Source organism: Bombina bombina, chromosome 5, assembly GCF_027579735.1.
Source record: "Bombina bombina isolate aBomBom1 chromosome 5, aBomBom1.pri, whole genome shotgun sequence".
NCBI classification, from domain to species: Eukaryota; Metazoa; Chordata; class Amphibia; order Anura; family Bombinatoridae; genus Bombina; species Bombina bombina.
Window position 1 is genome coordinate 518166277 of NC_069503.1, and position 24619 is coordinate 518190895.

Genomic DNA, 24619 nt, shown 5'->3' on the forward strand with positions numbered 1-24619 from the left:
GAGGAGAGTTTACCGGACAACTCTGAGGTTCCGGTTTGCCTAGCCAGCACCACATCTTGGTGCTTTTATACACGTGAGTGGTTCTAAACTACAATCTTAAAATCTGATATAATATACGGAATTATGCTATGTGGCGCCTTCTCTATTTCATTATAGATTAACCTGTTGTGGATGGCCTTATACATCGAGGAGAGCTGCCTCACACCTCTATAACTTTAAAGGGATTTTTTGGACTTTATTTTGGACATTTTCTAATCTTTTGTCTACTTGGACATTCTGTATTACAGTTTGTATGTTATGAGCTAAGTTGTTCTTGTATGTTTATGCACAAGTACTACTATTTCTGGGAATATATGTATTGTGAATATTGAATATATGTGTTTTGAACCTTGTTAATCACATATAATTTTTCCAGCACCATTATATCTAGATAGCGCCCCTATTTTATATAATATTGTGTTATCCTCTATAGGATATACACATATATATATATATATACTGGTTTTATTTTTAGGTTAGGGATTTGGGCCGCAAAAGAGCTAACTGCCCTTTTAAGGGCAATGCCCATCCAAATGCCCTTTTCAGGGCAATGGGGAGCTTAGGTTTTTTTGTTAGGTTTTTATTGGGGGGGTGGTTCTGTGGGTGGTGGGTTTTACTATTGGGGGGTGTTTGTATTTTTTTTACAGGTAAAAGAGCTGATTTCTTCAGGGCAATGCCCTGCAAAAGGCCCTTTTAAGGGCTATTGGTAGTTTAGTTTAGGCCAGGTTGTTTTTTTTATTTTGGGGAGGCTTTTTATTTTGATAGGGCTATTAGATTAGGTGTAATTGGTTTAAATATCTTGTAATTTGTTTATTATTTTCTGTAATTTAGCGTTTTGTATTTTTTGTACTTTAGCTAATTGTATTTCATTTATTTAATTTAGGTAATTTATTTAATTTTATTGTAGTGTTAGGTGTTAGTGTAACTTAGGTTAGGTTTTATTTTACAGGTCAATTTGTATTTATTTTAGCTAGGTAGTTATTAAATAGTTAATAACTATTTAGTAACTATTCTACCTAGTTAAAATAAATACAAACTTGCCTGTAAAATAAAAATAAACCCTAAGATAGCTACAATGTAACTATTAGTTATATTGTAGCTAGCTTAGGTTTTTTTTTATAGGTAAGTATTTAGTTTTAAATAGGAATAATTTAGTTAATGATAGTAATTTTATTTAGATTTATTTAAATTATTTTTAAGTTAGGGGGTGTTAGGGTTAGGGTTAGACTTAGGTTTAGGGGTTAATAAATTTAATATAGTGGCGATGACGTTGGGGACGGCAGATTAGGGGTTAATAAATATAATGTAGGTGGCGGCGATTTGTTAGGGGCAGCAGATTAGGGGTTAATAAATATAGGTAGTGTCAGCGATGTTGGGGGCAGCAGATTATTGGTTAATAAGTATAATGTAGGTGGCGGCGATGTCCGGAGCGGCAGATTAGGGGTTAATAAGTATAATGTAGGTGGCGGCGATGTTAGGGGCGGCAGATTAGGGGTTAATAATATTTAACTAGTGTTTGCAAGGCGGGAGTGCGGCGGTTTAGGGGTTAATATGTTTATTAAAGTGGCGGCGATGTCCGGAGCGGCAGATTAGGGGTTACAAATTTTATTTTAGTGTTTGCGATGCGGGAGGGCCTCGGTTTAGGGGTTAATAGGTAGTTTATGGGTGTTAGTGTACTTTTTATTCTTGCGGGCATCCAGGTGGATTCCTTTGGCTGCGCGTACAGCCAACATTCTTTTGGCTACTTCACGTAGCCAACATTACTTTAAGGATGTGTGCGCAACTGGCGACTCAGACGGATGCGTTACAAACGCGATTATAGTATATATATATCTATATATATATATCTATATATATATATATATATATATATGCAAACAGGGATTAAGATACTATATTAGTTACCTTGTTGTGCTTGGAAGAAAGGAACGCTATCGCCCTACAGTGTGAAGGAAGGTATACACCTGGGGATCCACAATTGCATGGAGGATTCACTGGGAGGGAAACCTCCATGTTTAGAAAAAGACAAAGAACAACTTTCTCCTTGCATATGTTTACAAGATAATAGTCCTTATCCAAGAGCACAAGACACTTATGCACCAAGTCTTATTAAAAAGTAGAAATATTTATTGGATATACCTTAAAACAGTGATAACTCACATGAAACCACAGAGAGACAATAGCAATATACGTCATTTGACGCGTTTCATGCTCAACAGCGCTTTCTCAAAGATAGCCTGGGGGTGTCCGCATACAGGTATAAATGGCTACATAGCGGACAAGCCCCCAGGACTCTGACGTAAAGGGAAACTCTCTGTGAGCATTGCCGTAAGAGTTAGCCTGCCCTCATAATGTGAACTCTTTCATTTAGTATAACAGAACATTACGTCTGCATTCTTATTGGTTCACTATTGGCAGCTATTCAAAGCAGTTACGGTCATGGTCACAGAGATGTACATACATATAAACACAAGTAAAAAACTAAGAAAAAGGAAACATTTAGTACAATACAACGAAACAGGCTACGAAATGACAACAGCAGTTCTAAAAATGTTATTAGTTTAGAACACGTATTCATATTTGTTAATATGTTGCTCAAAAGACAAAAGACATTCACCTAGATTTAGAGTTTTGCGTTAGAAGGGGTGCGTTAGCTACGCGTGTTTTTTTCCCCCCACGCCTTTTAAACAACGCTGGTATTTAGAGTTCTCTGAAGAGCTACGTTAGGCTCCAAAAAGGGAGCATACAGGCATATTTACCACCACTGCAACTCTAAATACCAGCGTTGCTTACGGACGCGGCCAGCTTCAAAAACGTACTCATGCACGATATCCCCATAGGAAACAATGGGGCAGTTTGAGCTGAAAAAAAAACCTAACACCTGCAAAAAAGCAGTGTTCAGCTCCTAACGCAGCCCCATTGTTTCCTATGGGGAAACACTTCCTAAGTCTGCACCTAACACCCTAACATGAACCCCGAGTCTAAACACCGCTAACCTTACACTTATTAACCCCTAATCTGCCCCCCCGCTATCGCTGACACCTGCATATTATTATTAACCCCTAATCTGCCGCTCCGTACACCGCCGCAACCTACATTATCCCTATGTACCCCTAATCTGCTGCCCCTAACACCGCCGACCCCTATATTATATTTATTACCCCCTAATCTGCCCCCCCAATGTCGCCGCTACCTACCTACACTTATTAACCCCTAATCTGCCGACCGGACCTCGCCGCCACTATAATAAATGTATTAACCCCTAAACCGCCTCACTCCCGCCTCAAAAACCCTATAATAAATAGTATTAACCCCTAATCTGCCCTCCCTAACATCGCCGACACCTAATTTCAAGTATTAACTCCTAATCTGCCGACCGGACCTCGCCGCTACTCTAATAAATGTATTAACCCCTAAAGCTAAGTCTAACCCTAACACTAACACCCCCTAAGTTAAATATAATTTTTATCTAACAAAATATATTAACTCTTATTAAATAAATTAATCCTATTTAAAGCTAAATACTTACCTGTAAAATAAACCCCAATATAGCTACAATATAAATAATAATTATATTGTAGCTATTTTAGCATGTATATTTATTTTACAGGCAACTTTGTATTTATTTTAACTAGGTACAATAGCTATTAAATAGTTAATAACTATTTAATAGCTACCTAGTTTAAATAATTACAAAATTACCTGTAAAATAAATCCTAACCTAAGTTACAATTAAACCTAACACTACACTATCAATAAATTAATTAACTAAACTATCTACAATTATCTACAATTAAATCAACTAAACTAAATTACAAAAAAAACAAACACTAAATTACAAAAAATAAAAAAAGATTACAAGAATTTTAAACTAATTACACCTACTCTAAGCCCCCTAAAAAAATAACAAAGCCCCCCAAAATAAAAAAATGCCCTACCCTATTCTAAAATAAAATTTTGACAGCTCTTTTACCTTACCAGCCCTTAAAAGGGCCTTTTGCGGGGCATGCCCCAAAGAAAACAGCTCTTTTGCATTTAAATAAACATACAATACCCCCCCCAACATTACAACCCACCACCCACATACCCCTAATCTAACCCAAACACCCCTTAAAAAACCTAACACTAAGCCCCTGAAGATCTCCCTATCTTATCTTCACCACGCCGGGTATCACCGATCCGTCCAGAAGAGGGTCCGAAGTCTTCATCCTATCCGGCAAGAAGAGGTCCAGAAGAGGGTCCGAAGTCTTCATCCTATCCGGCAAGAAGAGGACATCCGGACCGGTAGACATGTTCATCCAGGCGGCGTCTTCTATCTTCTTCCATCCGGTGCGGAGCGGGACCATCTTGAAGCAGCCGACGCGGATCCATCCTCTTCTTCCGGCGACTCCAGACAAATGAAGGTTCCTTTAAGTGACGTCATCCAAGATGGCGTCCCTCGAATTCCGATTCGCTGATAGGATTCTATCAGCCAATCGGAATTAAGGTAGGAAAAATCTGATTGGCTGATTGAATCAGCCAATCAGATTCAAGTTCAATCCAATTGGCTGATTGGATCAGCCAATCAGATTGAGCTCACATTCTATTGGCTCCTGAACGCTCACTTCAGCCAAGACTCTAAATACCAGCGTTAGAAAGATCCCATTGAAAAGATAGGATACGCAATTGACATAAGGGGATCTGCGGTATGGAAAAGTCGCGGCTGGAAAGTGAGCGTTAGACCCTTACCTACAAGACTCTAAATACCAGCTGGCGGCCAAAACCAGCGTTAGGACCCCCTAATGCTGGTTTGGACGGCTAACGCAGAACTCTAAATCTAGGCGATTGTAAAAACCTTATCATTAGAAACATTAAATATACAAGGGAGTTGTGGTAGAGCATACTTTTACTTACTATAGTATTCTATGTGCATAATCCATATAGATTATCAATTAGTACGAAAAACCGTGTGAATGAGAGCATTATATTTTGAATTAACTAGAATTCAAAAGTCAATACTAAATTCAGAGACCATATATAACCAGACTTAGTCAAATCTTATGATGATTTATAGATGTACGAGGGTAGAAAGTATACACACATATTATATTAATCAGTAATCTGATTTGTACAATATTGTAGATATATTGTGTATTAGCTGGTTCTTTGCTACAAATTTTAGTCCTATTTATAACTGTATATTGGATGAGGTGTCTTGGTTTAGTATGTTAGAATGATAGAGCACATCATTCATTATTAGTAGCTACTTTTTACAAATGAATTATTATATGTTTTTTACATATTATAGTCAGTTTGTTCCAGAGAGGAGAGAACGGAACAGGGTAGGTGTTTTTTTTATATTATATATAAGATGTTATCTACGTGTAAAGAAACATGTTATCACAGGTCTTGATATAGGTCCAAATCCCATCTTAAATTTATCCCTTTTGGTTCTCTGGTCTCTAGTTTAAGAATCGATTGGACTTCTCTGTCCAGTAGTTTCCTATATATGTCACCTCCTCTTTTATTTGGAGTAACATAATCTATAGCTTGAAACATAAGTGCATTTTTGCCTTCCTTGTGTTTACCTACAGGTGTTTTTGGAGGGTCCTTGTCTATTGATGTAAGATGTTCATGTATCCTGTCCATTAGATTCCTACTAGTGGAACCTGTGTATTGTTTTCCACAGATTTTACATGTGATCACATAGATCACATATTTTGAACAACGGTCTAGTCTATATTTGATGTTATATATAGAGTTGTTAACTGATGAAATCACTTTGCTATCAGTCTTGCAGCGAATGCACACATTGCAATGTCTGCCACAACAAAAAAAATCCCTTGTCAGCCATGTTTCTCTAGTGGGGGTATCTATACCATATACATATTTGATCACTTGGCTACCTATAGTAGCTGCTCGTTTTGGAATGAATTTGATACCTTTATCCAGGATCTTTTTACACTGGGGATCTAGGGTTAGAATAAAAAGGTTCTTATGTATAATGCCTTTAATTTTGGCAAATTGGTTACTAAATTGTGTTATGAATCCAATATTATCCTTATTTTTTGTTGAGTTCCGATTTTTTCGCTGTTTGTTTTGTAAAAGACTTGTTCTATTCATGTTCCTTATCTTATCTCTTAGTGTTCTGAGAGACTTTTTATTATATCCACTTTTATCAAGTCTTTGAACTAACTCTGGTGAATGTTTATCATAATTATCTATATCTGTGCATATCCTTCTAATTCGGATCAGTTGGCCTTTTTGAATTCCAGTTTTTAGATGTTTTGGGTGGCAGGAATCTGCTCTTAAAATTGTATTCCCTGCAATTTCTTTTCTATATAGTTCTGATGTAATCCTACCCTTCTCACCTTTTAGCACAATATCTAGATATTCTATAGTATGGTTATTCATATTGTGGGTAAATTTTAAGTTCATAGAATTAGAAATAATGTAAGACAAGTAACATTTTGCTTGTTCATGAGTACCAGACCAAATTATTATCAAGTCGTCAATATATATCATATACGACTTGATATAACCATTATAAATGTTTTTCTCACCATAAATATATGTAGACTCGAACCACCCCAGAAAGAGATTTGCATAGGCGGGGGCAAATTTTGCCCCCATTGCCGTATAGCATATCTGAAGGTAGTAATTTGAGTCAAACATAAAAAAATTATGGGTGAGCAGAAATCTCAATACTTCCAAAACAAATTCAATCATTCATTTGGGAAGCTACTTCTAACCTGTAGATGATTTTCAACTGCCTTAATCCCCAGTTCATGGAGTATACATAAATATATAGTGACGAAAAGTCAACTGTCAACCACTTAAAATTGTCTTCCCAAATTTGTTTATCCATTTTATTGATCACATGAGTAGTGTTTTTGACAAAGCTGGGGATCATCTGGACGTATGGCTGTAAAATATTATCAAGCTACTCACCCAGATGTTCACCCATTGATCCAACCCCCAAAACTATTGGGCGACCTGGGGGGGACCATAGGTCTTTATGTACTTTAGGAACAAGTCGAAAATTAGCTTTTTACCGGATGTGTTATATATAGATACTCACATAACTTTTTATTTAATATGCCCAAATGTTCCCCCCAGTCCAATCATTTTTGTAATTTAAGTAGGAAAACACCAGTAGGATTCCTGGGAAGCAATTTACAGGTTTTGCTATCATTAAGTTGATTTAATGCCTCTCTGTGTTACTTAGTTATATCTTTGACCACTATGGATCCACCTTTATCAGCCGGGTAATTGTTATGTGTTGGTTATCAACCAGTTTCTTCAGAGATTGCTTTTGTTTATATGTCAAATTTGATTTAGTGGTCATTTGTCTTTGATTATTCTGTTTGGTGTATTGATGTAATTGTACCAAGTCTCTATGTGTTTTTTCTTGGAACATCTCAATATAGTTATTACATGAATGTAGAGGGTAAAAAGTACTTTTTGATTTAAGGTGCTTGTTTGTAGCTTTTTGGGCAAAGGTGTCAATTGTTACGCTGGCTGATTCATTACCCAAATTATCAAGTATCTATTCTATTCTAGCATCTTCAAAATCTAGGTCAATATTGATGTTAGTAGGTTGTATTGCACCTAAAACTGGAAGTGGACTCTCATTCCTTTCTGGAAGTGGACTCTCATTTATCTCTGGATGCGGGCTCTCATTTCTATCTACCGCAGATAGAGTATGTACCTGTGAACTATCAGTGTTTTGAATTTGCATAAAGTGCTTTTTTAATACTAATTTTCTCACGAAAAAGGTCAAAGTTGTTGATGGTGAGAATCCCAGGCCTTTCTCCAGGACCTCCATTTCATGTTTGTCCAATGGATATTTGGATAAGTTCACTACTGTGTATATCTTCTCGTCATAGTTTTTTTCTACTGTTTTTCTGACTTTTTTGACTGTTTTGATATTATTTCATCCTTATCATTTGGACTTGGCAGATCACTATCATTGGGTCTACTCGTGTTTTTTTTTTCTTGCTCCAAGGTGTTCTGTATAACTTTGATTATTAGTTTCTGGAGAGTTTGGATCAGTTGTGTCTGTAGACCCTGTATGGGTGTTAATGCAATATTACTGCTTACTGAGAAATTTGAGTCTGAGAAATTAACTTTTTTCTCTTTTTGTTGGTTACTTTGTTTTCCATGATATTTTTTGGATTTGTTGGCTTTTTTAGTATTTTTTCCTTTGTTATTAGTGTGTTCTGAAGTGTTCCAATTGTATACTACATCAAGTGCATAGTCATGTTCATCTCTGAGCATTTTGTTATCTTTCCTTGATGTAAGATCCTGTTCTAGATCATCTAGATTTTTAGCCAACTCTTCATCATACTTAAAATATTTCTCATGTGTTTGTAGGGGCAACATTTACTTTTGTAACTCTTTTATTTCTTCCAATACCTTTGTCCTTTTTTTATTCTTGTTGGTCAGAAGTTTATTTATCGATTTAAGGGAACATTCACTGAGTGTTTCATTCAATTCTTTCATGAAGTCTTTATCTTCATCTTTGTCCACATTGGGGAATGTTTTCATCCTTAAACCTCTAGGAATAATTGCAGATTTTATATATTTGTTGAGATATATAATTTCATACAATAGCTTAAATTCTTTTATTCTCAGATTTTCCATTTTGAGAAATAACTGACGTAAATCATACATCTATGATTGATTAGGTGATAGTTCATTTTGTCTCTCTTTGAATGTGAGTTTTCTATTGAAAATGTCTTCCAAGGCTTTTGATTGTGCCATAATGTGTCTTGAGTTGTTTAGTTTTTATATTTATATAGATAGGTACACTTTGTGGTGTGTGCTATTTTTCTAATATACGTATATGTGTAGAGTCAAAAATAGTAACAATAATGTGCTGTAATCATTTCTGGTATCAGTCAATTTTTAACATAGCATTTATCCTCTTTTCATAGCTATGTAGTATTCAGCACACTAATAGATCAGTCCATTGGAAAATCCCCTGTCTATTTCTTTATAGATCAGAGGAGTACATTGCTTTAAACACAATGCAAAAAACTCTTAGTTTCATAGGAAGAAAAAAACGCAATGTTTTCAGTGTATTCTGGACTTTAGATATTCAGTTTGGTTCTGACAAACACACACCAAATTTCAGTGTCAACGGTAACAGGTATAACTCACAAAGAGCAATGTAGCAAAGAGCGCTACTTATTTATATGCAAACAGGGATTGAGATACTATATTAGTTACCTTGTTGTGCTTGGAAGAAAGCAACGCTATTGCCCTACAGCGTGAAGGAAGGTATACACCTGGGGATCCGCAATTGCACGGTGGATTCACAGGGAGGGACACGTCCGTGTTTAGAAAAAGACAAAGAACAACTTTTTCCTTGCATACGTTTACAAGATAATAGTCCTTATCCAACAGCAAAAGCAATAATTGAAGAAGTCAAAGGTAACAATCATATGCTCCCTGAAATCCTCTAGGAGGTGCTATAAATTGTAAACAGCAAAGTATTTATATATGTACAAAGGAATAAATCCTAAGTAAATTAGATATATCTCAATAAAAAATAAAAAATGCACAATGCAAAAAGAGCAATGAAAAATGTGAAAGCAATCTGTCTCAAATTGCAATAATGAGTGGGATATTACCACCAAAACATACATGCAGAAAAAAGTCCAGATATTATCAGCTTGATGGAGATTCCCCAGAGAAAAGGGATGTAGACGTGATGAAAAAGTGTTCAGTAGGCAGCCCTCTAACAGCATACAGGACAAGACAATCTGTTAGAAAAAACACAATAAATAGAGGCGCCAATGGGGCAGATCAATAATGAATCTTGATAACTTCAGACAAGAAGTAAACACAGGGTACTCATTTGTGGAAAAGACAATCAATCATGCCTATAGAGACAGGCTGGATTTCTACAACAGTCCAGCTAGCTGATTAGTGTCCAACAGACAGCTCCAGAATGCAGGGGGTCATCAGGCCCAGTGTACACACCAAAGAGGTGTATAGGCAGGATACCAGGGTCAGGGATTCGTTCCCTGATAGTAGCGTAGCTCCACGATATACTAGACACTCAGAGTTGGTAAAATAAAAACAAATTTATATAAAATTGTAAAATACACAACTCATATTTGTGCCAGTAAAAACTTGGACAAGCAAAGAAACAATGCAACGCGTTTCTCAGTAAAACTGTTTCATCAGGCATCTCCTATCCAAGAGCACAAGACATTTATGCACCAAGCCTTATTAAAAAGTACAAATATTTATTGGATTTCGTGTGCGTTACCACTGTTTTAAGGTATATCCAATAAATATTTCTACTTTTTAATAAGGCTTGGTGCATAAGTGTCTTGTGCTCTTGGATAAAGACTATTATCTTGTAAACGTATGCAAGGAGAAAGTTCTTCTTTGTCTTTATATATACACTTCTAGCAAGTATTTTAAAGATATGTATTTGTATTACACATTCGTAATAATATTTTCCTAATCTGAACACAGCTCTAAAATATACTGTCTTAAGCATGTAATATCATGTAATATAATTTTATATCATTAAAATTATGTTCGTTATTATTTAGGTTCTGTATTATGTTTTACAATAAACGGTACTTCAATAACCTTTGTACTTTTCTGCACTGTCCATCAGACACAGCACAGAAAGTGGTTAGATAAAGGTTCCGGATTTTTCATTCCCCATAGACTTTGCGCATGCACAAATTTGGTGAGTCATGTGGCTGATGATCCGATGACGCAAGCGCCACAGTCTGTGCACGGAGAGAAAAAATATTTGCAAGTCAATTACTAGGGGCTGAGTTTGGGGGCCATTTTTAATGGTCCAGATTCACAGTTTGAACATAAAATGCAGCACCATATGATGTGACCTAGTATATTTGAAAGGTTGCAGACGTATCAGCAGGATTAAATCTTTTTAAGATAATTATATAAGTAGTGTTTACTGTCCCTTTAACTCACTATGTTTAGAAATCTGGAGTTGATTTATTTGCTTGGATCATAGATGTACAACAGCACAAATAAACTTTATGGAAAATGTATTCTACTTGCCAAAATGTTGTTTAGCGCACACTGCACAGTTTATTTATTGTAACAGGAGACTAGAAAACCATCATCAGATTACTGTGTGCAAAGCTACTAAGACAGGCACAACAGGACTTTTGCTATGTTCCCTGCTACTACACAGTAATCCCATACTGTATGGTTAATTTTAAGAAAATGTGCTAATGAACAACACAGGTAAAACAAAGAGTGCAAGTCTTCTGTACAAGTGGCTGCAATCTATCAAAATCAGAAAGAATATAGGTTAAGGATAAAACTAAATTATCATAAAAGGGAAAGCCTTAAAAGCAGAGAGCAGTACAATGTCAAATAAATACAAGAAAGTTGTTTTGCTTTAGACATCTAGACCAGCGTTTCTCAACTCCAGTCCTCAAGTTCCCCTAATGGGCCAGATTTTCATGATATGTTTACTAGAGCAGATGTGAAATAATCAGATGATGGGTGAGAGCACATTAGTAACCATGATTACTGATGAGCTGATTAATTAGATCTAGATAAAACCAATTAAGGTCTTTAAGCTTGAGGGGACCTACTAACATCTTCTTCCACCCCTTACCTTTGGAAATTCCAGTGCCCCCCTCCATCTCTCTTGCCTATAAGTGCCCCCTCAATAATCCCACCACCAACCAGGGGGCTGTAACGCCCCCCTTTGGGAACCATTTATTTATACCCTTTAAATACAGATATTTGGCCATACCTACCTGTGTAATGACCCTATCAAGAAAGAAGAATTAAAATGTATTATTTAGGTGTAAAAATTGATGTTTGTTATTAACATGCAAATTGCATCAATGGTAACAAAGAGAAAAACACCAGGAGACAAATAGATTAGAGTTTTTAAACCATGGTCACTGAACAGCTGATTCTTTCACCCGTGTTCTAGTTCAGATATCATGAGAATCTAACTAGTTGGTCTGCCCTGAAGATTGGAACTGTGGTATGCATTTCTGTTGGACATTTTGTTTTTCTTAATTTCATATGAAACATGATATTTAGTAAAATTTTGTGGAAAATATTGAAATTTTAGTATTTGACTTATCATTGTTCTAAACATTTCAAAAAGAGTCAACAATGTAAATTATTACACTACATCTAATTAATTGCACTGTGCAGTGCTTAGTTTCCTTTGTAATGGTGTCCAAAGCACTTTGTAATTATATTCTTTACACCTGGTTGGTGCTTGCGTTCTGACTTGTCTTTATGTCCCTGTGTGTCTTGAGGTTTTTATAATCTGATAATCACAAGCCATACCAGCTGCTTCAGAGGCTATTCACTGCTAATTCCTACTGACAGTAACGCTTTACAAACAATACAGAGAGACTTAGATACCCTACCCCTGAATATTGAACACCTAGAACATTTTAAGTAATGTTGTGTTCATTTTTTATTGGTTTGGGCAAAATGATTGCTCTATATGTTCAACGTGCTAATCGTTATAGTCTAGGGAGTTTAAAGGGACAGTAAACACAAGAATTTTTGTTGTTTAAAAAGGTAGATAATCCCTTTATTACCCATTCCCCAATTTTGCATAACCAACACAGTTATAATAATATACTTTTTACCTCTGTGATTACCTTGCATCTATGGCTCTGCAAACTGCCCCCATATTTCAGTTCTTTTGACAGACTTGCATTTTTAGCCAATCAGTGCTTGCTCTTAGGAGCTTCACGTGCCTGAGCTCAATGTTATCTATGTGAAACACATGAACTAACGCCCTCTAGTGGTGAAAAACTGTCAAAATGCATTTAGATTAGAGGTGGCCTTCAAGGTCTAAGAAATTAGCATATGAGCCTACCTAGGTTTAGCTTCCAACTAAGAATACCAAGAAAACAAAGCAAAATTGGCAATAAAAGTAAATTGGAAAGTTGTTTAAAATTACATGCCCTATTTAAATCATGAAAGTTTTGTTTTTACTTGACTGTCCCTTTAAAGATACATAAAACCAAAATAATTTATTTCATGATAATTTTAGACAACTTTCCATTTTACTTTTATTATGAAATTTGCTTCCTTCACTTGGAATCATTCATTAAAGAAACATCAATGCCCTACTGGGAGCTAGTTGAACACATTTGAAGAGCCAATGACAAGAGGCATTTACATGTGCAGCCACAAATCAGCAGCTAGCTCTCAGTAGTGTACTGCTGCTCCTGAGCCTACCTCAGTATGCTTTTTTAAAAAAAAGATACGGATACTTTGGGAGATGAGATAATACAGGTTTAAAATGCATGTTCTATGTGAATCACAAAGTTAAATTTTGACTTTAATCTCATTGCACAACACTCACTGCTGTTAGTAGAAATAAGCAGTGAACAGTCTCTAGCGCAGTCACGTGCAGCACGAGTTGCTTTCCTTTGGTGGGGTTGTATCACTTGCTTGTCAGATTATAATACAAAAATTGAGATTGAGAGATGGTTAAGCAAACCAGTAATATATATATATATGAAGTGATTTGAACATGATTACAAGGATTAATAAGCAATACCCACATGCAGTGTAATAATTTTCAACTTTTACTGTTCCTTTAAGGTTGCCATGACATATATAAAATAAAATTACACATTTATATGCTGCTTTTAACAAATCATCATATTGAATGCATTTTTTTTCCTCTGAAGACTATCTTACAGGTATTATAAGCATCATGACAGATATTATATGGAGGTTTACTGGAAATTTCATGGCTCCTGATGTTGTGTGTCGATTAGTCCGCTACTTACAGGTAAGTAACTGTCTTCCATTGCATGTTTACATTATTATGCATGGCTATGTCCCTCAATATTCTTTTTAAGTTGTATTTTCTAAAATACCAATTTAGGGCTAGGTTATGAGTGGTGAGCTAACAGTTGCATGAGAGCAAAAAGGGGTATACTTCTGCTCTTTGTGCACGGCACTGTTAGCGAATGTATTACTAGATGAAAGTAAACTTGTTCACTTGAGCACTATATGTATATACATACATACGTACATGTATGCATATCAAGTATGTATTTATGTGTGAACATATGTATTTTTATGTGTATATATATATATTTATATATATATATATAAATGTATTTACAGACATATATACACATATAAACACATAAATACATATGTATACATATATAGACATACATAAGTGTATTGGAGCCCTTTGCAGTCAAGTAGCTGAAAACATGAAAAATGCATATTTATGCAATATTCATATTTAATTAAGTGTTTAACTGTGTTTGTACTGTACATATTTCACATTCCAATGCTCTTCACATAAGGGAATGTGTTCTATGCATTTTAAAATAGACATTCCTATATATATATATATATATATATATATATATATATATATATATATTTATATATATATATATATATATATAGTATCTCACAAAAGTGAGAAAAGTGAGTACACCCCTCCCATTTTTGTAAATATTTTATTATATCTTTTCATGTGACAAAACTGAAGAAATTACACTTTGCTACAATGTAAAATTGTGAGTGTAAAGCCTGTATAACAGTGTAAATTTGCTGTCCCCTCAAAAAACTCAACACACAGCCATTAATGTCTAAACCGTTGGCAACAAAAGTGAGTACATCCCTAAGTAGAAATGTCCAAATTGGGTCCAATTAGCCATTTTCCCTCCCCGGTGTCATGTGACTCGTTGGTGTTACAAGGTCTCAGGTGGGAATGGGGAGCAGTTGTGTTAAATTTGGTGTTATCACTCTCACACTCTCTCATACTGGTCACTGTAAGTTCAACATGGCACCTCATGGCAAAGAGCTCACGAGGATCTGAAAAAAAGAATTGTTGCTCTACATAAAGATGGCATAGGCTATAAAAAGATTGCCAAGACCCTGAAACTGAACTGCAGCATGGTGGGCAAGACCATACAGCGGTTCCACAGGACAGGTTCCACTCAGAACAGACCTCGCCATGGTCGACCAAAGAAGTTAAGTGCACATGCTCAGCGTCATATCCAGAGGTTGTCTTTGGGAAATAGACATATTTTTGCTGCCAGCATTGCTGCAGAGGTTGAAGGGGTGGGGTTAGCTACCTAGTTAAAATAATTACAAAATTACCTGTAAAATAAATCCTAACCTAAGTTACAATTAAACCTAACACTACACTATCAATAAATTAATTAAATAAACTACCTACAATTATCTACAATTAAATCAACTAAACTAAAAGGCCATTTTAAGGACTGGTAGGGTAAACTTTTTATTTTAGAATAGGGTAGGGCATTTTTTTATTTTGGGGGGCTTTTTTTATTTTTTGTAATTTAGTGTTTGTTTGTTTTTGTAATTTAGTATAGTTTATTTAATTGTAGATAATTGTAGGTAGTTTATTTAATTAATTTATTGATAGTGTAGTGTTAGGTTTAATTGTAACTTAGGTTAGGATTTATTTTACAGGTAATTTTGTAATTATTTTAACTAGGTAGCTATTAAATAGTTATTAACTATTTAATAGCTATTGTACCTTGTTAAAATAAATACAAAGTTGCCCGTAAAATAAATATAAATCTTAAAATAGCTACAATGTAATTATTATTTATATTGTAGCTATATTAGGGTTTATTTTACAGGTAAGTATTAAGCTTTAAATAGGAATAATTTATTTAATAAGATTTATTTTATTTCGTTTGATTTAAATTATATTTAAGTTAGGGGGGTGTTAGGGTTAGGGTTAGACTTAGTTTTAGGGGTTAATACATTTATTAGAGCAGTGGCGAGGTCTGGTCGGCAGATTAGGGGTTAATAAGTGTAGGTAGGTAGCGGCGATGTTGGGGGGGCAGATTAGGGGTTAATAAATATTATGTAGGTGTCGGCGATGTTAGGGGCAGCAGATTAGGGGTACATAGGGATAATGTAGGTGGCGGCGGTGTGCGGTTGGCAGATTAGGGGTTAAAAAAATTAATTTTGGTGGCGGCGATGTGGGGGGGCCTCGGTTTAGGGGTGCATAGGTAGTTTATGGGTGTTAGTGTACTTTAGAGCACAGTAGTTAAGAGCTTTATGAACCGGCGTTAGCCCATAAAGCTCTTAACTCCTGACTTTTTTCTGCGGCTGGAGTCTTGTCGTTAGAGTTCTAACGCTCACTTCAGCCAAGACTCTAAATACCAGCGTTAGAAAGATCCCATTGAAAAGATAGGATACGGAATTGGCGTAAGGGGATCTGCGGTATGGAAAAGTTGCGGCTGGAAAGTGAGCGTTAGACCCTTTCCAGCGGGCGGTAAAAACCAGCATTAGTACCCCTTAACGCTGGTTTGGACGGCTAACGCAGAACTCTAAATCTAGGCATATGATAGCTACAATATAACTTATAGTTACATTGTAGCTATTTTATGATTTATTTTTATTTTACAGGCAACTTTGTATTTATTTTAACTAGGTACAACAGTTATTAAATAGTTATTAACTATTTAATAGCTACCTACTTAAAATAAATACAAATATACCTGTAAAATAAATCCTAACCTAAGTTACAATTACACCTAACACTACACTACAATTAAATTATTTCCCTAAATTAACTACAATTAAATAAAATAAACTAAAGTACGGGGAAAAAAAAAACTAAATTACAGAAAATAATAAAATAATTACAAGAATTTTAAACTAATTACACCTAATCTAATCCCCTAATAAAATAAAAAGCCCCCCAATAATAAAAAGCCCTACCCTATACTAAATTACAAATAGCCCTTAAAAGGACCTTTTGCTGGGCATTGCCCCAAAGTAATCAGCTCTTTTACCTGTAAAAAAAAATACAATACCCCCAACATTACAACCCACCACCCACACACCCAACCCTACTCTAAAACCCACACAATCCCCCCTTAATAAAACCTAACACTACCCCCCTGAAGATCACCCTACCTTGAGACGTCTTCACCCAACCGGGCCTAAGTTCTCAATGAAGCCAGGCGAAGTCTTCATCCAACCGGGCAGAAGAGGTCCTCCAGATGGGCAGAAGTCTTCATCTAGACGGCATCTTCTATCTTCATCCATCCGACAAGGAGCAGCTCCATCTTGAAGACATCCGACGAAGAGCATCCATCCAGACCGACGACTACCCGACGAATGACTGGTCCTTTAAATGACGTCATCCAAGATGGCATCCCTTGAATTCCGATTGGCTGATAGAATTCTATCAGCCAATCGGAATTAAGGTAGGAAAAATCCTATTGACTGATGCAATCAGCCAATAGGATTGAGCTCACCTTCTATTGGCTGATTGGAACAGCCAATAGAATGCGAGCTCAATCCTATTGGCTGATTGGATCAGCCAATAGGATTGAACTTCAGAGTAGGGGTGGGTTTTAGAGTAGGGTTGGGTGTGTGGATGGTGGGTTGTAATGTTGGGGGTATTGTATTTTTTTACAGGTAAAAGAGCTGATTACTTTGGGGCAATGCCCCGCAAAAAGCCCTTTTAAGGGCTATTTGTAATTTAGTATAGGGCGGCGGATTGAAAACCAGGTACGCTGGGTCGGAATAGTGGTGAGTGTACCTGGTAGGTATTTGATAACTACCAAAAGTAGTCAGATTGTGCCGAACTTGCGTTCTGAACATCTGTAGTGACGTAACCATCGATCTGTGTTGGACTGAGTCTGCCGGATCGTATGTTACGTCACTATATTCTACTTTTGCCAATCTGTAGGGTTTGATAACTATGGTGAATCAGGCTCACCACAAATACGCTGCGGAATTCCAGCGTATTTGCTGTTGACTGCTTGACAAAATAGAGGCCATAGGGTGAGTAATCAGATGAGATTTATAGGTAGCTCTGGGGTTCAGTTCCATGCGTATTGTTGCATCAAAGGCAGCACCGTAGTCCATAAATAGATAGCTCAGCTCCCCCAATATATCAATGGCGCTCTCCATATTAAGCTGTTGGCGGGTTGTTATTAAAGGGATAGTAAAGTCCAAATTAAACTTTAATGATTCAGATAGGGCTTGTAATTTTAAACAACTTTCTAATTTACTTTTATCATCACATTTGCTTTGTTCTATTGTTATTCTTATTTGAAAGCTAAACCTAGGTAGTCTCATATGCTAATTTCTAAGCCCTTGAAGGTCGCCTTTCATCTAAATGCATTTTACAGTTTTTCACAACTAGGGGCATTAGTTCATGTGTTTCATATAGATAACACTGTGATCGCGCACGTGAATGTTTTTTAAGATTCAGCACTAATTGCCTAAAATGTATGTCACTCAAAAGATCCCAGATAAGCAGGCAGTCAGCAGAAGCTTAGATACAAGGTAAAAAGTATATTTCTATAACCGTGTTGGTTATGCAAAACTGGGGAATGGTAAATAAAGGAATTATCTATCTTTTTAAACAATAACATTTTTGGTAGGTATGAGTGGGTGTACACTAATACTTAGAATGGCAGTACTAGCTTCCTAACGATTCTAATTCCTCACAAATTAGAACAAAGGGGTGTATTGTAGTGAAGTTGTGTTAGGAGCACCCCTAAAGGCTGACTGTGAAAGTGACTTAACTTATAATAAGCTAGAATTTTATCTATAATAAGAAGAATATACTGAGTGCAGTATTCACTGATACGAATAACCTTAATTATATTGTGACCTTATGTAGGTGTTCTAATACTGTTTGACGATACTTTGGAGACTGCACTTAGGGACCCAATGTTCGCTCAATGAGAAATTTGTCAAAAAATAATGTAACAAGAGGTTATGTATAAATATAAATAAAAATTTTAATGTATAACATAGGAATAAAAAAATAAAAATAGAAACAAATTGACAGTTCAATATCTCGGTATAGGTAAAATTTAGACACCGGTGTCGCTATCAATAAAATATACTAATATTAGTAACTCTGCATAAAAACATTGATACAATTGTCTGATGATAGAGGTATTTCAATAATGTTGCTACTAGCAGCCACGTTTTACATGCATAAAGATACAATAAGATACTGGAGATAAATTCTAAATTCTCAATCAGTACATTCTGATATACGGTGTAATTATGAGTAATATATCAGTCCATTATTCTCCTTTAGCGTATGTATAATGAATATAAAAAAGTCCAGGTTTATATCGTGGTGTGTTTGGGTACAGTGATATTTTTGGTATGGTTTGTTTGTATTCCAAATAGTTGTTATCTTGTGATTTCAATATGTACTCACTGTTGATTCTTCGGCTTCAGAGCTGGTAATAGTGTATGTTTACTCACAGTTCTTAGAAGCTACTTTGTTTCACTTGATGCTTCGACCAACTGGTCTATTTACAGTCTGTTTTGCTGTGTCCAATCTTATCCAATCCGTGTGGAGTATGATCAGTGCGCGCACTTATTTGAAAATCTTGTCTGTTGAATTCCCGTCTCCTACCGCTTCTATCTGTATTCAGAATTGGTTCTGGGAGTGGGATTAAACAATCTCCTACCAATTCAGTTTGCACCTACATATGTCAGTGTAATACTGGTACAGGTCCTGGGAGATCTGCTTGGTCTGTTTCAAAATCAGGGAGCTGAGTAGTGTGATCTTGCCAGTCTGTAGGGTTTGATAACTATGGTGAATCAGGCTCACCACAAATACGCTGCGGAATTCCAGCGTATTTGCGGTTGACTGCTTGACAAAATAGAGGCCATAGGGTGAATAATCAGATGAGATTTATAGGTAGCTCCGGGGTTCAGTTCCATGCGTATTGTTGCATCAAAGACAGCACCGTAGTCCATAAATAGATAGCTCAGCTCCCCCAATATATCAGTGGCGCTCTCCATATTAAGCTGTTGGCGGGCTGTTATTAAAGGGATAGTAAAGTCCAAATTAAACTTTAATGATTCAGATAGGGCATGTAATTTTAAACAACTTTCTAATTTACTTTTATCATCACATTTGCTTTGTTCTATTGTTATTCTTATTTGAAAGCTAAACCTAGGTAGTCTCATATGCTAATTTCTAAGCCCTTGAAGGCCGCCTTTCATCTAAATGCATTTTACAGTTTTTCACAACTAGGGGCATTAGTTCATGTGTTTCATATAGATAACACTGTGATCGCGCACGTGAAGTTATTTAAGATTCAGCACTAATTGCCTAAAATGTATGTCACTCAAAAGATCCCATATAAGCAGGCAGTCAGCAGAAGCTTAGATACAAGGTAAAAAGTATATTTTATAACCGTGTTGGTTATGCAAAACTGGGGAATGGTAAATAAAGGAATTATCTATCTTTTTAAACAATAACATTTTTGGTGTTTGCTATCCCTTTAAAGCAGTGATTTCCCTGCCGTGATGTCTGCCTACTCCATGACCCTGTCTATGCCTCCACACTCCATAGGCCATTCCGGTGTGTTGGTTGCACAGTCCATGCACCCTGAGTGAAAAGCACTGTAGCGTGTAATGACTGCCACTCTACTCAATGTTTGCCGGATGTTCGGCTAGAAACGCCGGTGTCTGCTGCCTTCTGTCACTTGTTTTATATATATATATACATTGAAGTCTATGAAAACACACAGTTTCCATAGACTGCAATGTAAAGGCACTTTTCAGTTGCTGGCAATTTGTGTGTTTTCCAGTGTATATGTGTGGTGCCTGGGATAGCTGCTCTGTATAATTGTGTGTTGCTGGCAATTTGTGTGTTTTCCAGTGTATATGTGTGGTGCCTGGGATAGCTGCTCTGTATAATTGTGTGTTGCTGGCAATGTCTGTTTGTGTTTTACAGAGTGTATGTGTTTTGCCTGAGGGAGCTGTTCTGTATGAGTGTGTGTTGCTGGCAAATTCTATGTGTGTTTTCCAGTGTGTATGTGTGGTGCCTGGGATAGCTGCTCTGTATGAGTGTGTGTTGCTGGCAATATCTGTATGTGTTTTCCAGTGTGTATGTGTTGTGCCTGAGGGAGCTGTCCTGTATGTGTGTTGCTCGGAATATCTATGTGTGAATGTCAGGGTGTATATGGCTTTGAGGGCCTGTGTGTCTCCATATGTGATCTCCTTGTGCCTGTGTAACTTTATGTGTTTATAAAATTTGGTGGATGACTGTAAAAAGGTGGAAATTGAGGTTGGTGTATGTGTGAGTTCTTTTTTTATTCGTTGTAGAGGCTTTGGGCTAGATTACAAGTGGAGCGTTAAATATCACTTGCATGCAAGCAATATTAGTGCTCCACTTTGTAAAACATATTACAAGTAAATCGCAATGCGAACATGAGCTTACAATCGCATTGCTAGGAAGCATTGCGCTCATGAGAGCATGCTTCTATAGGATCCTATGGGAGCCTTGTTCTGATGCCATCACAGATGGCATCAGAACTTCGCACAGTGAAGGAGGTAAGTAGCACAGTGATGGGCAGCATTTTTAAATATATATGTATATGCTTATATACAAATATATTTATATTTACATATATATTTACAGTTCTCATAGACTGCTATGTAAAGGCAAGCTCACCGTAGCAATAACCAGTCACTTGTAATGGCTGGTTAATTATCGTGCTCCCACAAATATCCAAATTTGCCTGTTTGTAATCTAGCCCTATATGTTTTATATGTTGTATTTATGTGTGATCACAATATATTAATAAAAAACAATAGACCACCACACATATACCCACATTAGACATTTCTTTAGGTATTTATTTCTAGTTTGGCATAATTGTGTCTATGTAGTTGCCTACACCAATGTGAGCGCCTGCGTGTGAGTTTGAGTGGGTTTGTCTATAATATATAGGCTGACCATATTGCCACTTTAAAAAGGGACACATATAAAAAATACATATGTCAGGGCTGTTTTCAGGGCTGTTTAAAGAAATGTTTTGTATAAGAGCCCTGACATATGTATTTTTCATATGTGTTCCTTCTTAAAGCGGCAATATGGTCAGCCTAATAATATATAATGTATATATATATATATATATATATATATATATATATATATTGTTACAAGGAGGCCGAGCTTTTGGCCTCAACAAGAAGAAAAATAATTTATTTGTTACACAGCAGGTTTCACATAATTAGCTTTTTGCATAGATAAAAACAAATCAATACAAATACCTACTCCCACTTCAGGGCCAGATTACAAGTGTAGTGGTATTTAACGCTGCCTCTTGGGCGCTAACTCTACTTGAAGTAAGCGTTTTGCAAATGTCCAGTAGCACTCGTATTTCAAGTTGAAAGGAAACTGTTTTGGCGCACGTGCTAACTCGATTTGCTTAAAAAGCCAAACTTAGAATATTCTACACACGATGACAAATTCCCCCAGAGAAGACATTGAAACAAAAAAGTGGAAAAAAAAGAAGCAATACCCTATTCATGTGCAACCCTACTCTAAAACCCACCCAATCCCCCCTTAATAAAACCTAACACTACCCCCCTGAAGATCACCCTACCTTGAGACGTCTTCACCCAACTGGGCCTAAGTTCTCAACGAAGCCAGGCGAAGTCTTCATCCAACCGGGCAGAAGAGGTCCTCCAGATGGGCAGAAGTCTTCATCTAGGCGGCATCTTCTATCTTCATCCATCCGACGAGGAGCAGCTCCATCTTGAAGACATCCGAAGAAGAGCATCCATCCAGACCGACGACTACCCGACGAATGACTGGTCCTTTAAATGACGTCATCCAAGATGGCATCCCTTGAATTCCGATTGGCTGATAGAATTCTATCAGCCAATCGGAATTAAGGTAGGAAAAATCCTATTGACTGATGCAATCAGCCAATAGGATTGAGCTCGCCTTCTATTGGCTGATTGGAACAGCCAATAGAATGCAAGCTCAATCCTATTGGCTGATTGGATCAGCCAATAGGATTGAACTTCAGAGTAGGGGTGGGTTTTAGAGTAGGGTTGGGTGTGTGGATGGTGGGTTGTAATGTTGGGGGGTATTGTATTTTTTTACAGGTAAAAGAGCTGATTACTTTGGGGCAATGCCCCGCAAAAAGCCCTTTTAAGGGCTATTTGTAATTTAGTATAGGGCGGCGGATTGAAAACCAGGTACGCTGGGCCGGAATAGTGGTGAGCATACCTGGTAGGTATTTGATAACTACCAAAAGTAGTCAGATTGTGCCGAACTTGCGTTCGGAACATCTGTAGTGACGTAACCATCGATCTGTGTCGGACTGAGTCCGCCGGATCGTATGTTACGTCACTATATTCTACTTTTGCCAGTCTGTAGGGTTTGATAACTATGGTGAATCAGGCTCGCCACAAATACGCTGCGGAATTCCGGCGTATTTGCGGTTGACTGCTTGACAAAATAGAGGCCATAGGGTGAATAATCAGATGAGATTTATAGGTAGCTTCGGGGTTCAGTTCCATGCGTATTGTTGCATCAAAGGCAGCACCGTAGTCCATAAATAGATAGCTCAGCTCCCCCAATATATCAGTGGCGCTCTCCATATTAAGCTGTTGGCGGGCTGTTATTAAAGGGATAGTAAAGTCCAAATTAAACTTTAATGATTCAGATAGGGCATGTAATTTTAAACAACTTTCTAATTTACTTTTATCATCACATTTGCTTTGTTCTATTGTTATTCTTAGTTGAAAGCTTAACCTAGGTAGTCTCATATGCTAATTTCTAAACCCTTGAAGGTCGCCTCTCATCTAAATGCATTTTACAGTTTTTCACAACTAGGGGCATTAGTTCATGTGTTTCATATAGATAACACTGTGATCGCGCACGTGAAGTTATTTAAGATTCAGCACTAATTGCCTAAAATGTATGTCACTCAAAAGATCCCAGATAAGCAGGCAGTCAGCAGAAGCTTAGATACAAGGTAAAAAGTATATTTCTATTTCCGTGTTGGTTATGCAAAACTGGGGAATGGTAAATAAAGGAATTATCTATCTTTTTAAACAATAACATTTTTGGTGTTTGCTATCCCTTTAAAGCAGTGATTTCCCTGCCGTGATGTCTGCCTACTCCATGACCCTGTCTATGCCTCCACACGCCATAGGCCATTCCGGTGTGTTGGTTGCACAGTCCATGCACCCCGAGTGAAAAGCACTGTAGCGTGTAATGACTGCCACTCTACTCAATGTTTGCCGGATGTTCGGCTAGAAACGCCGGTGTCTGCTGCCTTCTGTCACTTGTTTTATATATATATATATATACATTGCAGTCTATGAAAACACACAGTTTCCATAGACTGCAATGTAAAGGCACTTTTCAGTTGCTGGCAATTTGTGTGTTTTCCAGTGTATATGTGTGGTGCCTGGGATAGCTGCTCTGTATAATTGTGTGTTGCTGGCTATGTCTGTTTGTGTTTTACAGAGTGTATGTGTTTTGCCTGAGAGAGCTGTTCTGTATGAGTGTGTGTTGCTGGCAAATTCTATGTGTGTTTTCCAGTGTGTATGTGTGGTGCCTGGGATAGCTGCTCTGTATGAGTGTGTGTTGCTGGCAATATCTGTATGTGTTTTCCAGTGTGTATGTGTTGTGCCTGAGGGAGCTGTCCTGTATGTGTGTTGCTCGGAATATCTATGTGTGAATGTCAGGGTGTATATGGCTTTGAGGGCCTGTGTGTCTCCATATGTGATCTCCTTGTGCCTGTGTAACTTTATGTGTTTGTAAAATTTGGTGAATGACTGTAAAAAGGTG

The 24619-nt window shown here is 36.9% G+C and overlaps 1 protein-coding gene across 1 annotated transcript in view; it reads left to right on the plus strand.

Moving 5' to 3' along the window:
• The window catches only part of NPSR1 (neuropeptide S receptor 1), a 763169-nt gene that overhangs the window by 346132 nt on the left and 392418 nt on the right, over positions 1-24619 (plus strand). Inside the window, exon 3 of the mRNA XM_053715773.1 lies at positions 13707-13810. Coding sequence (XP_053571748.1) covers positions 13707-13810 — 104 coding nt within the window. The remainder of the gene's footprint in view (positions 1-13706; positions 13811-24619) is intronic.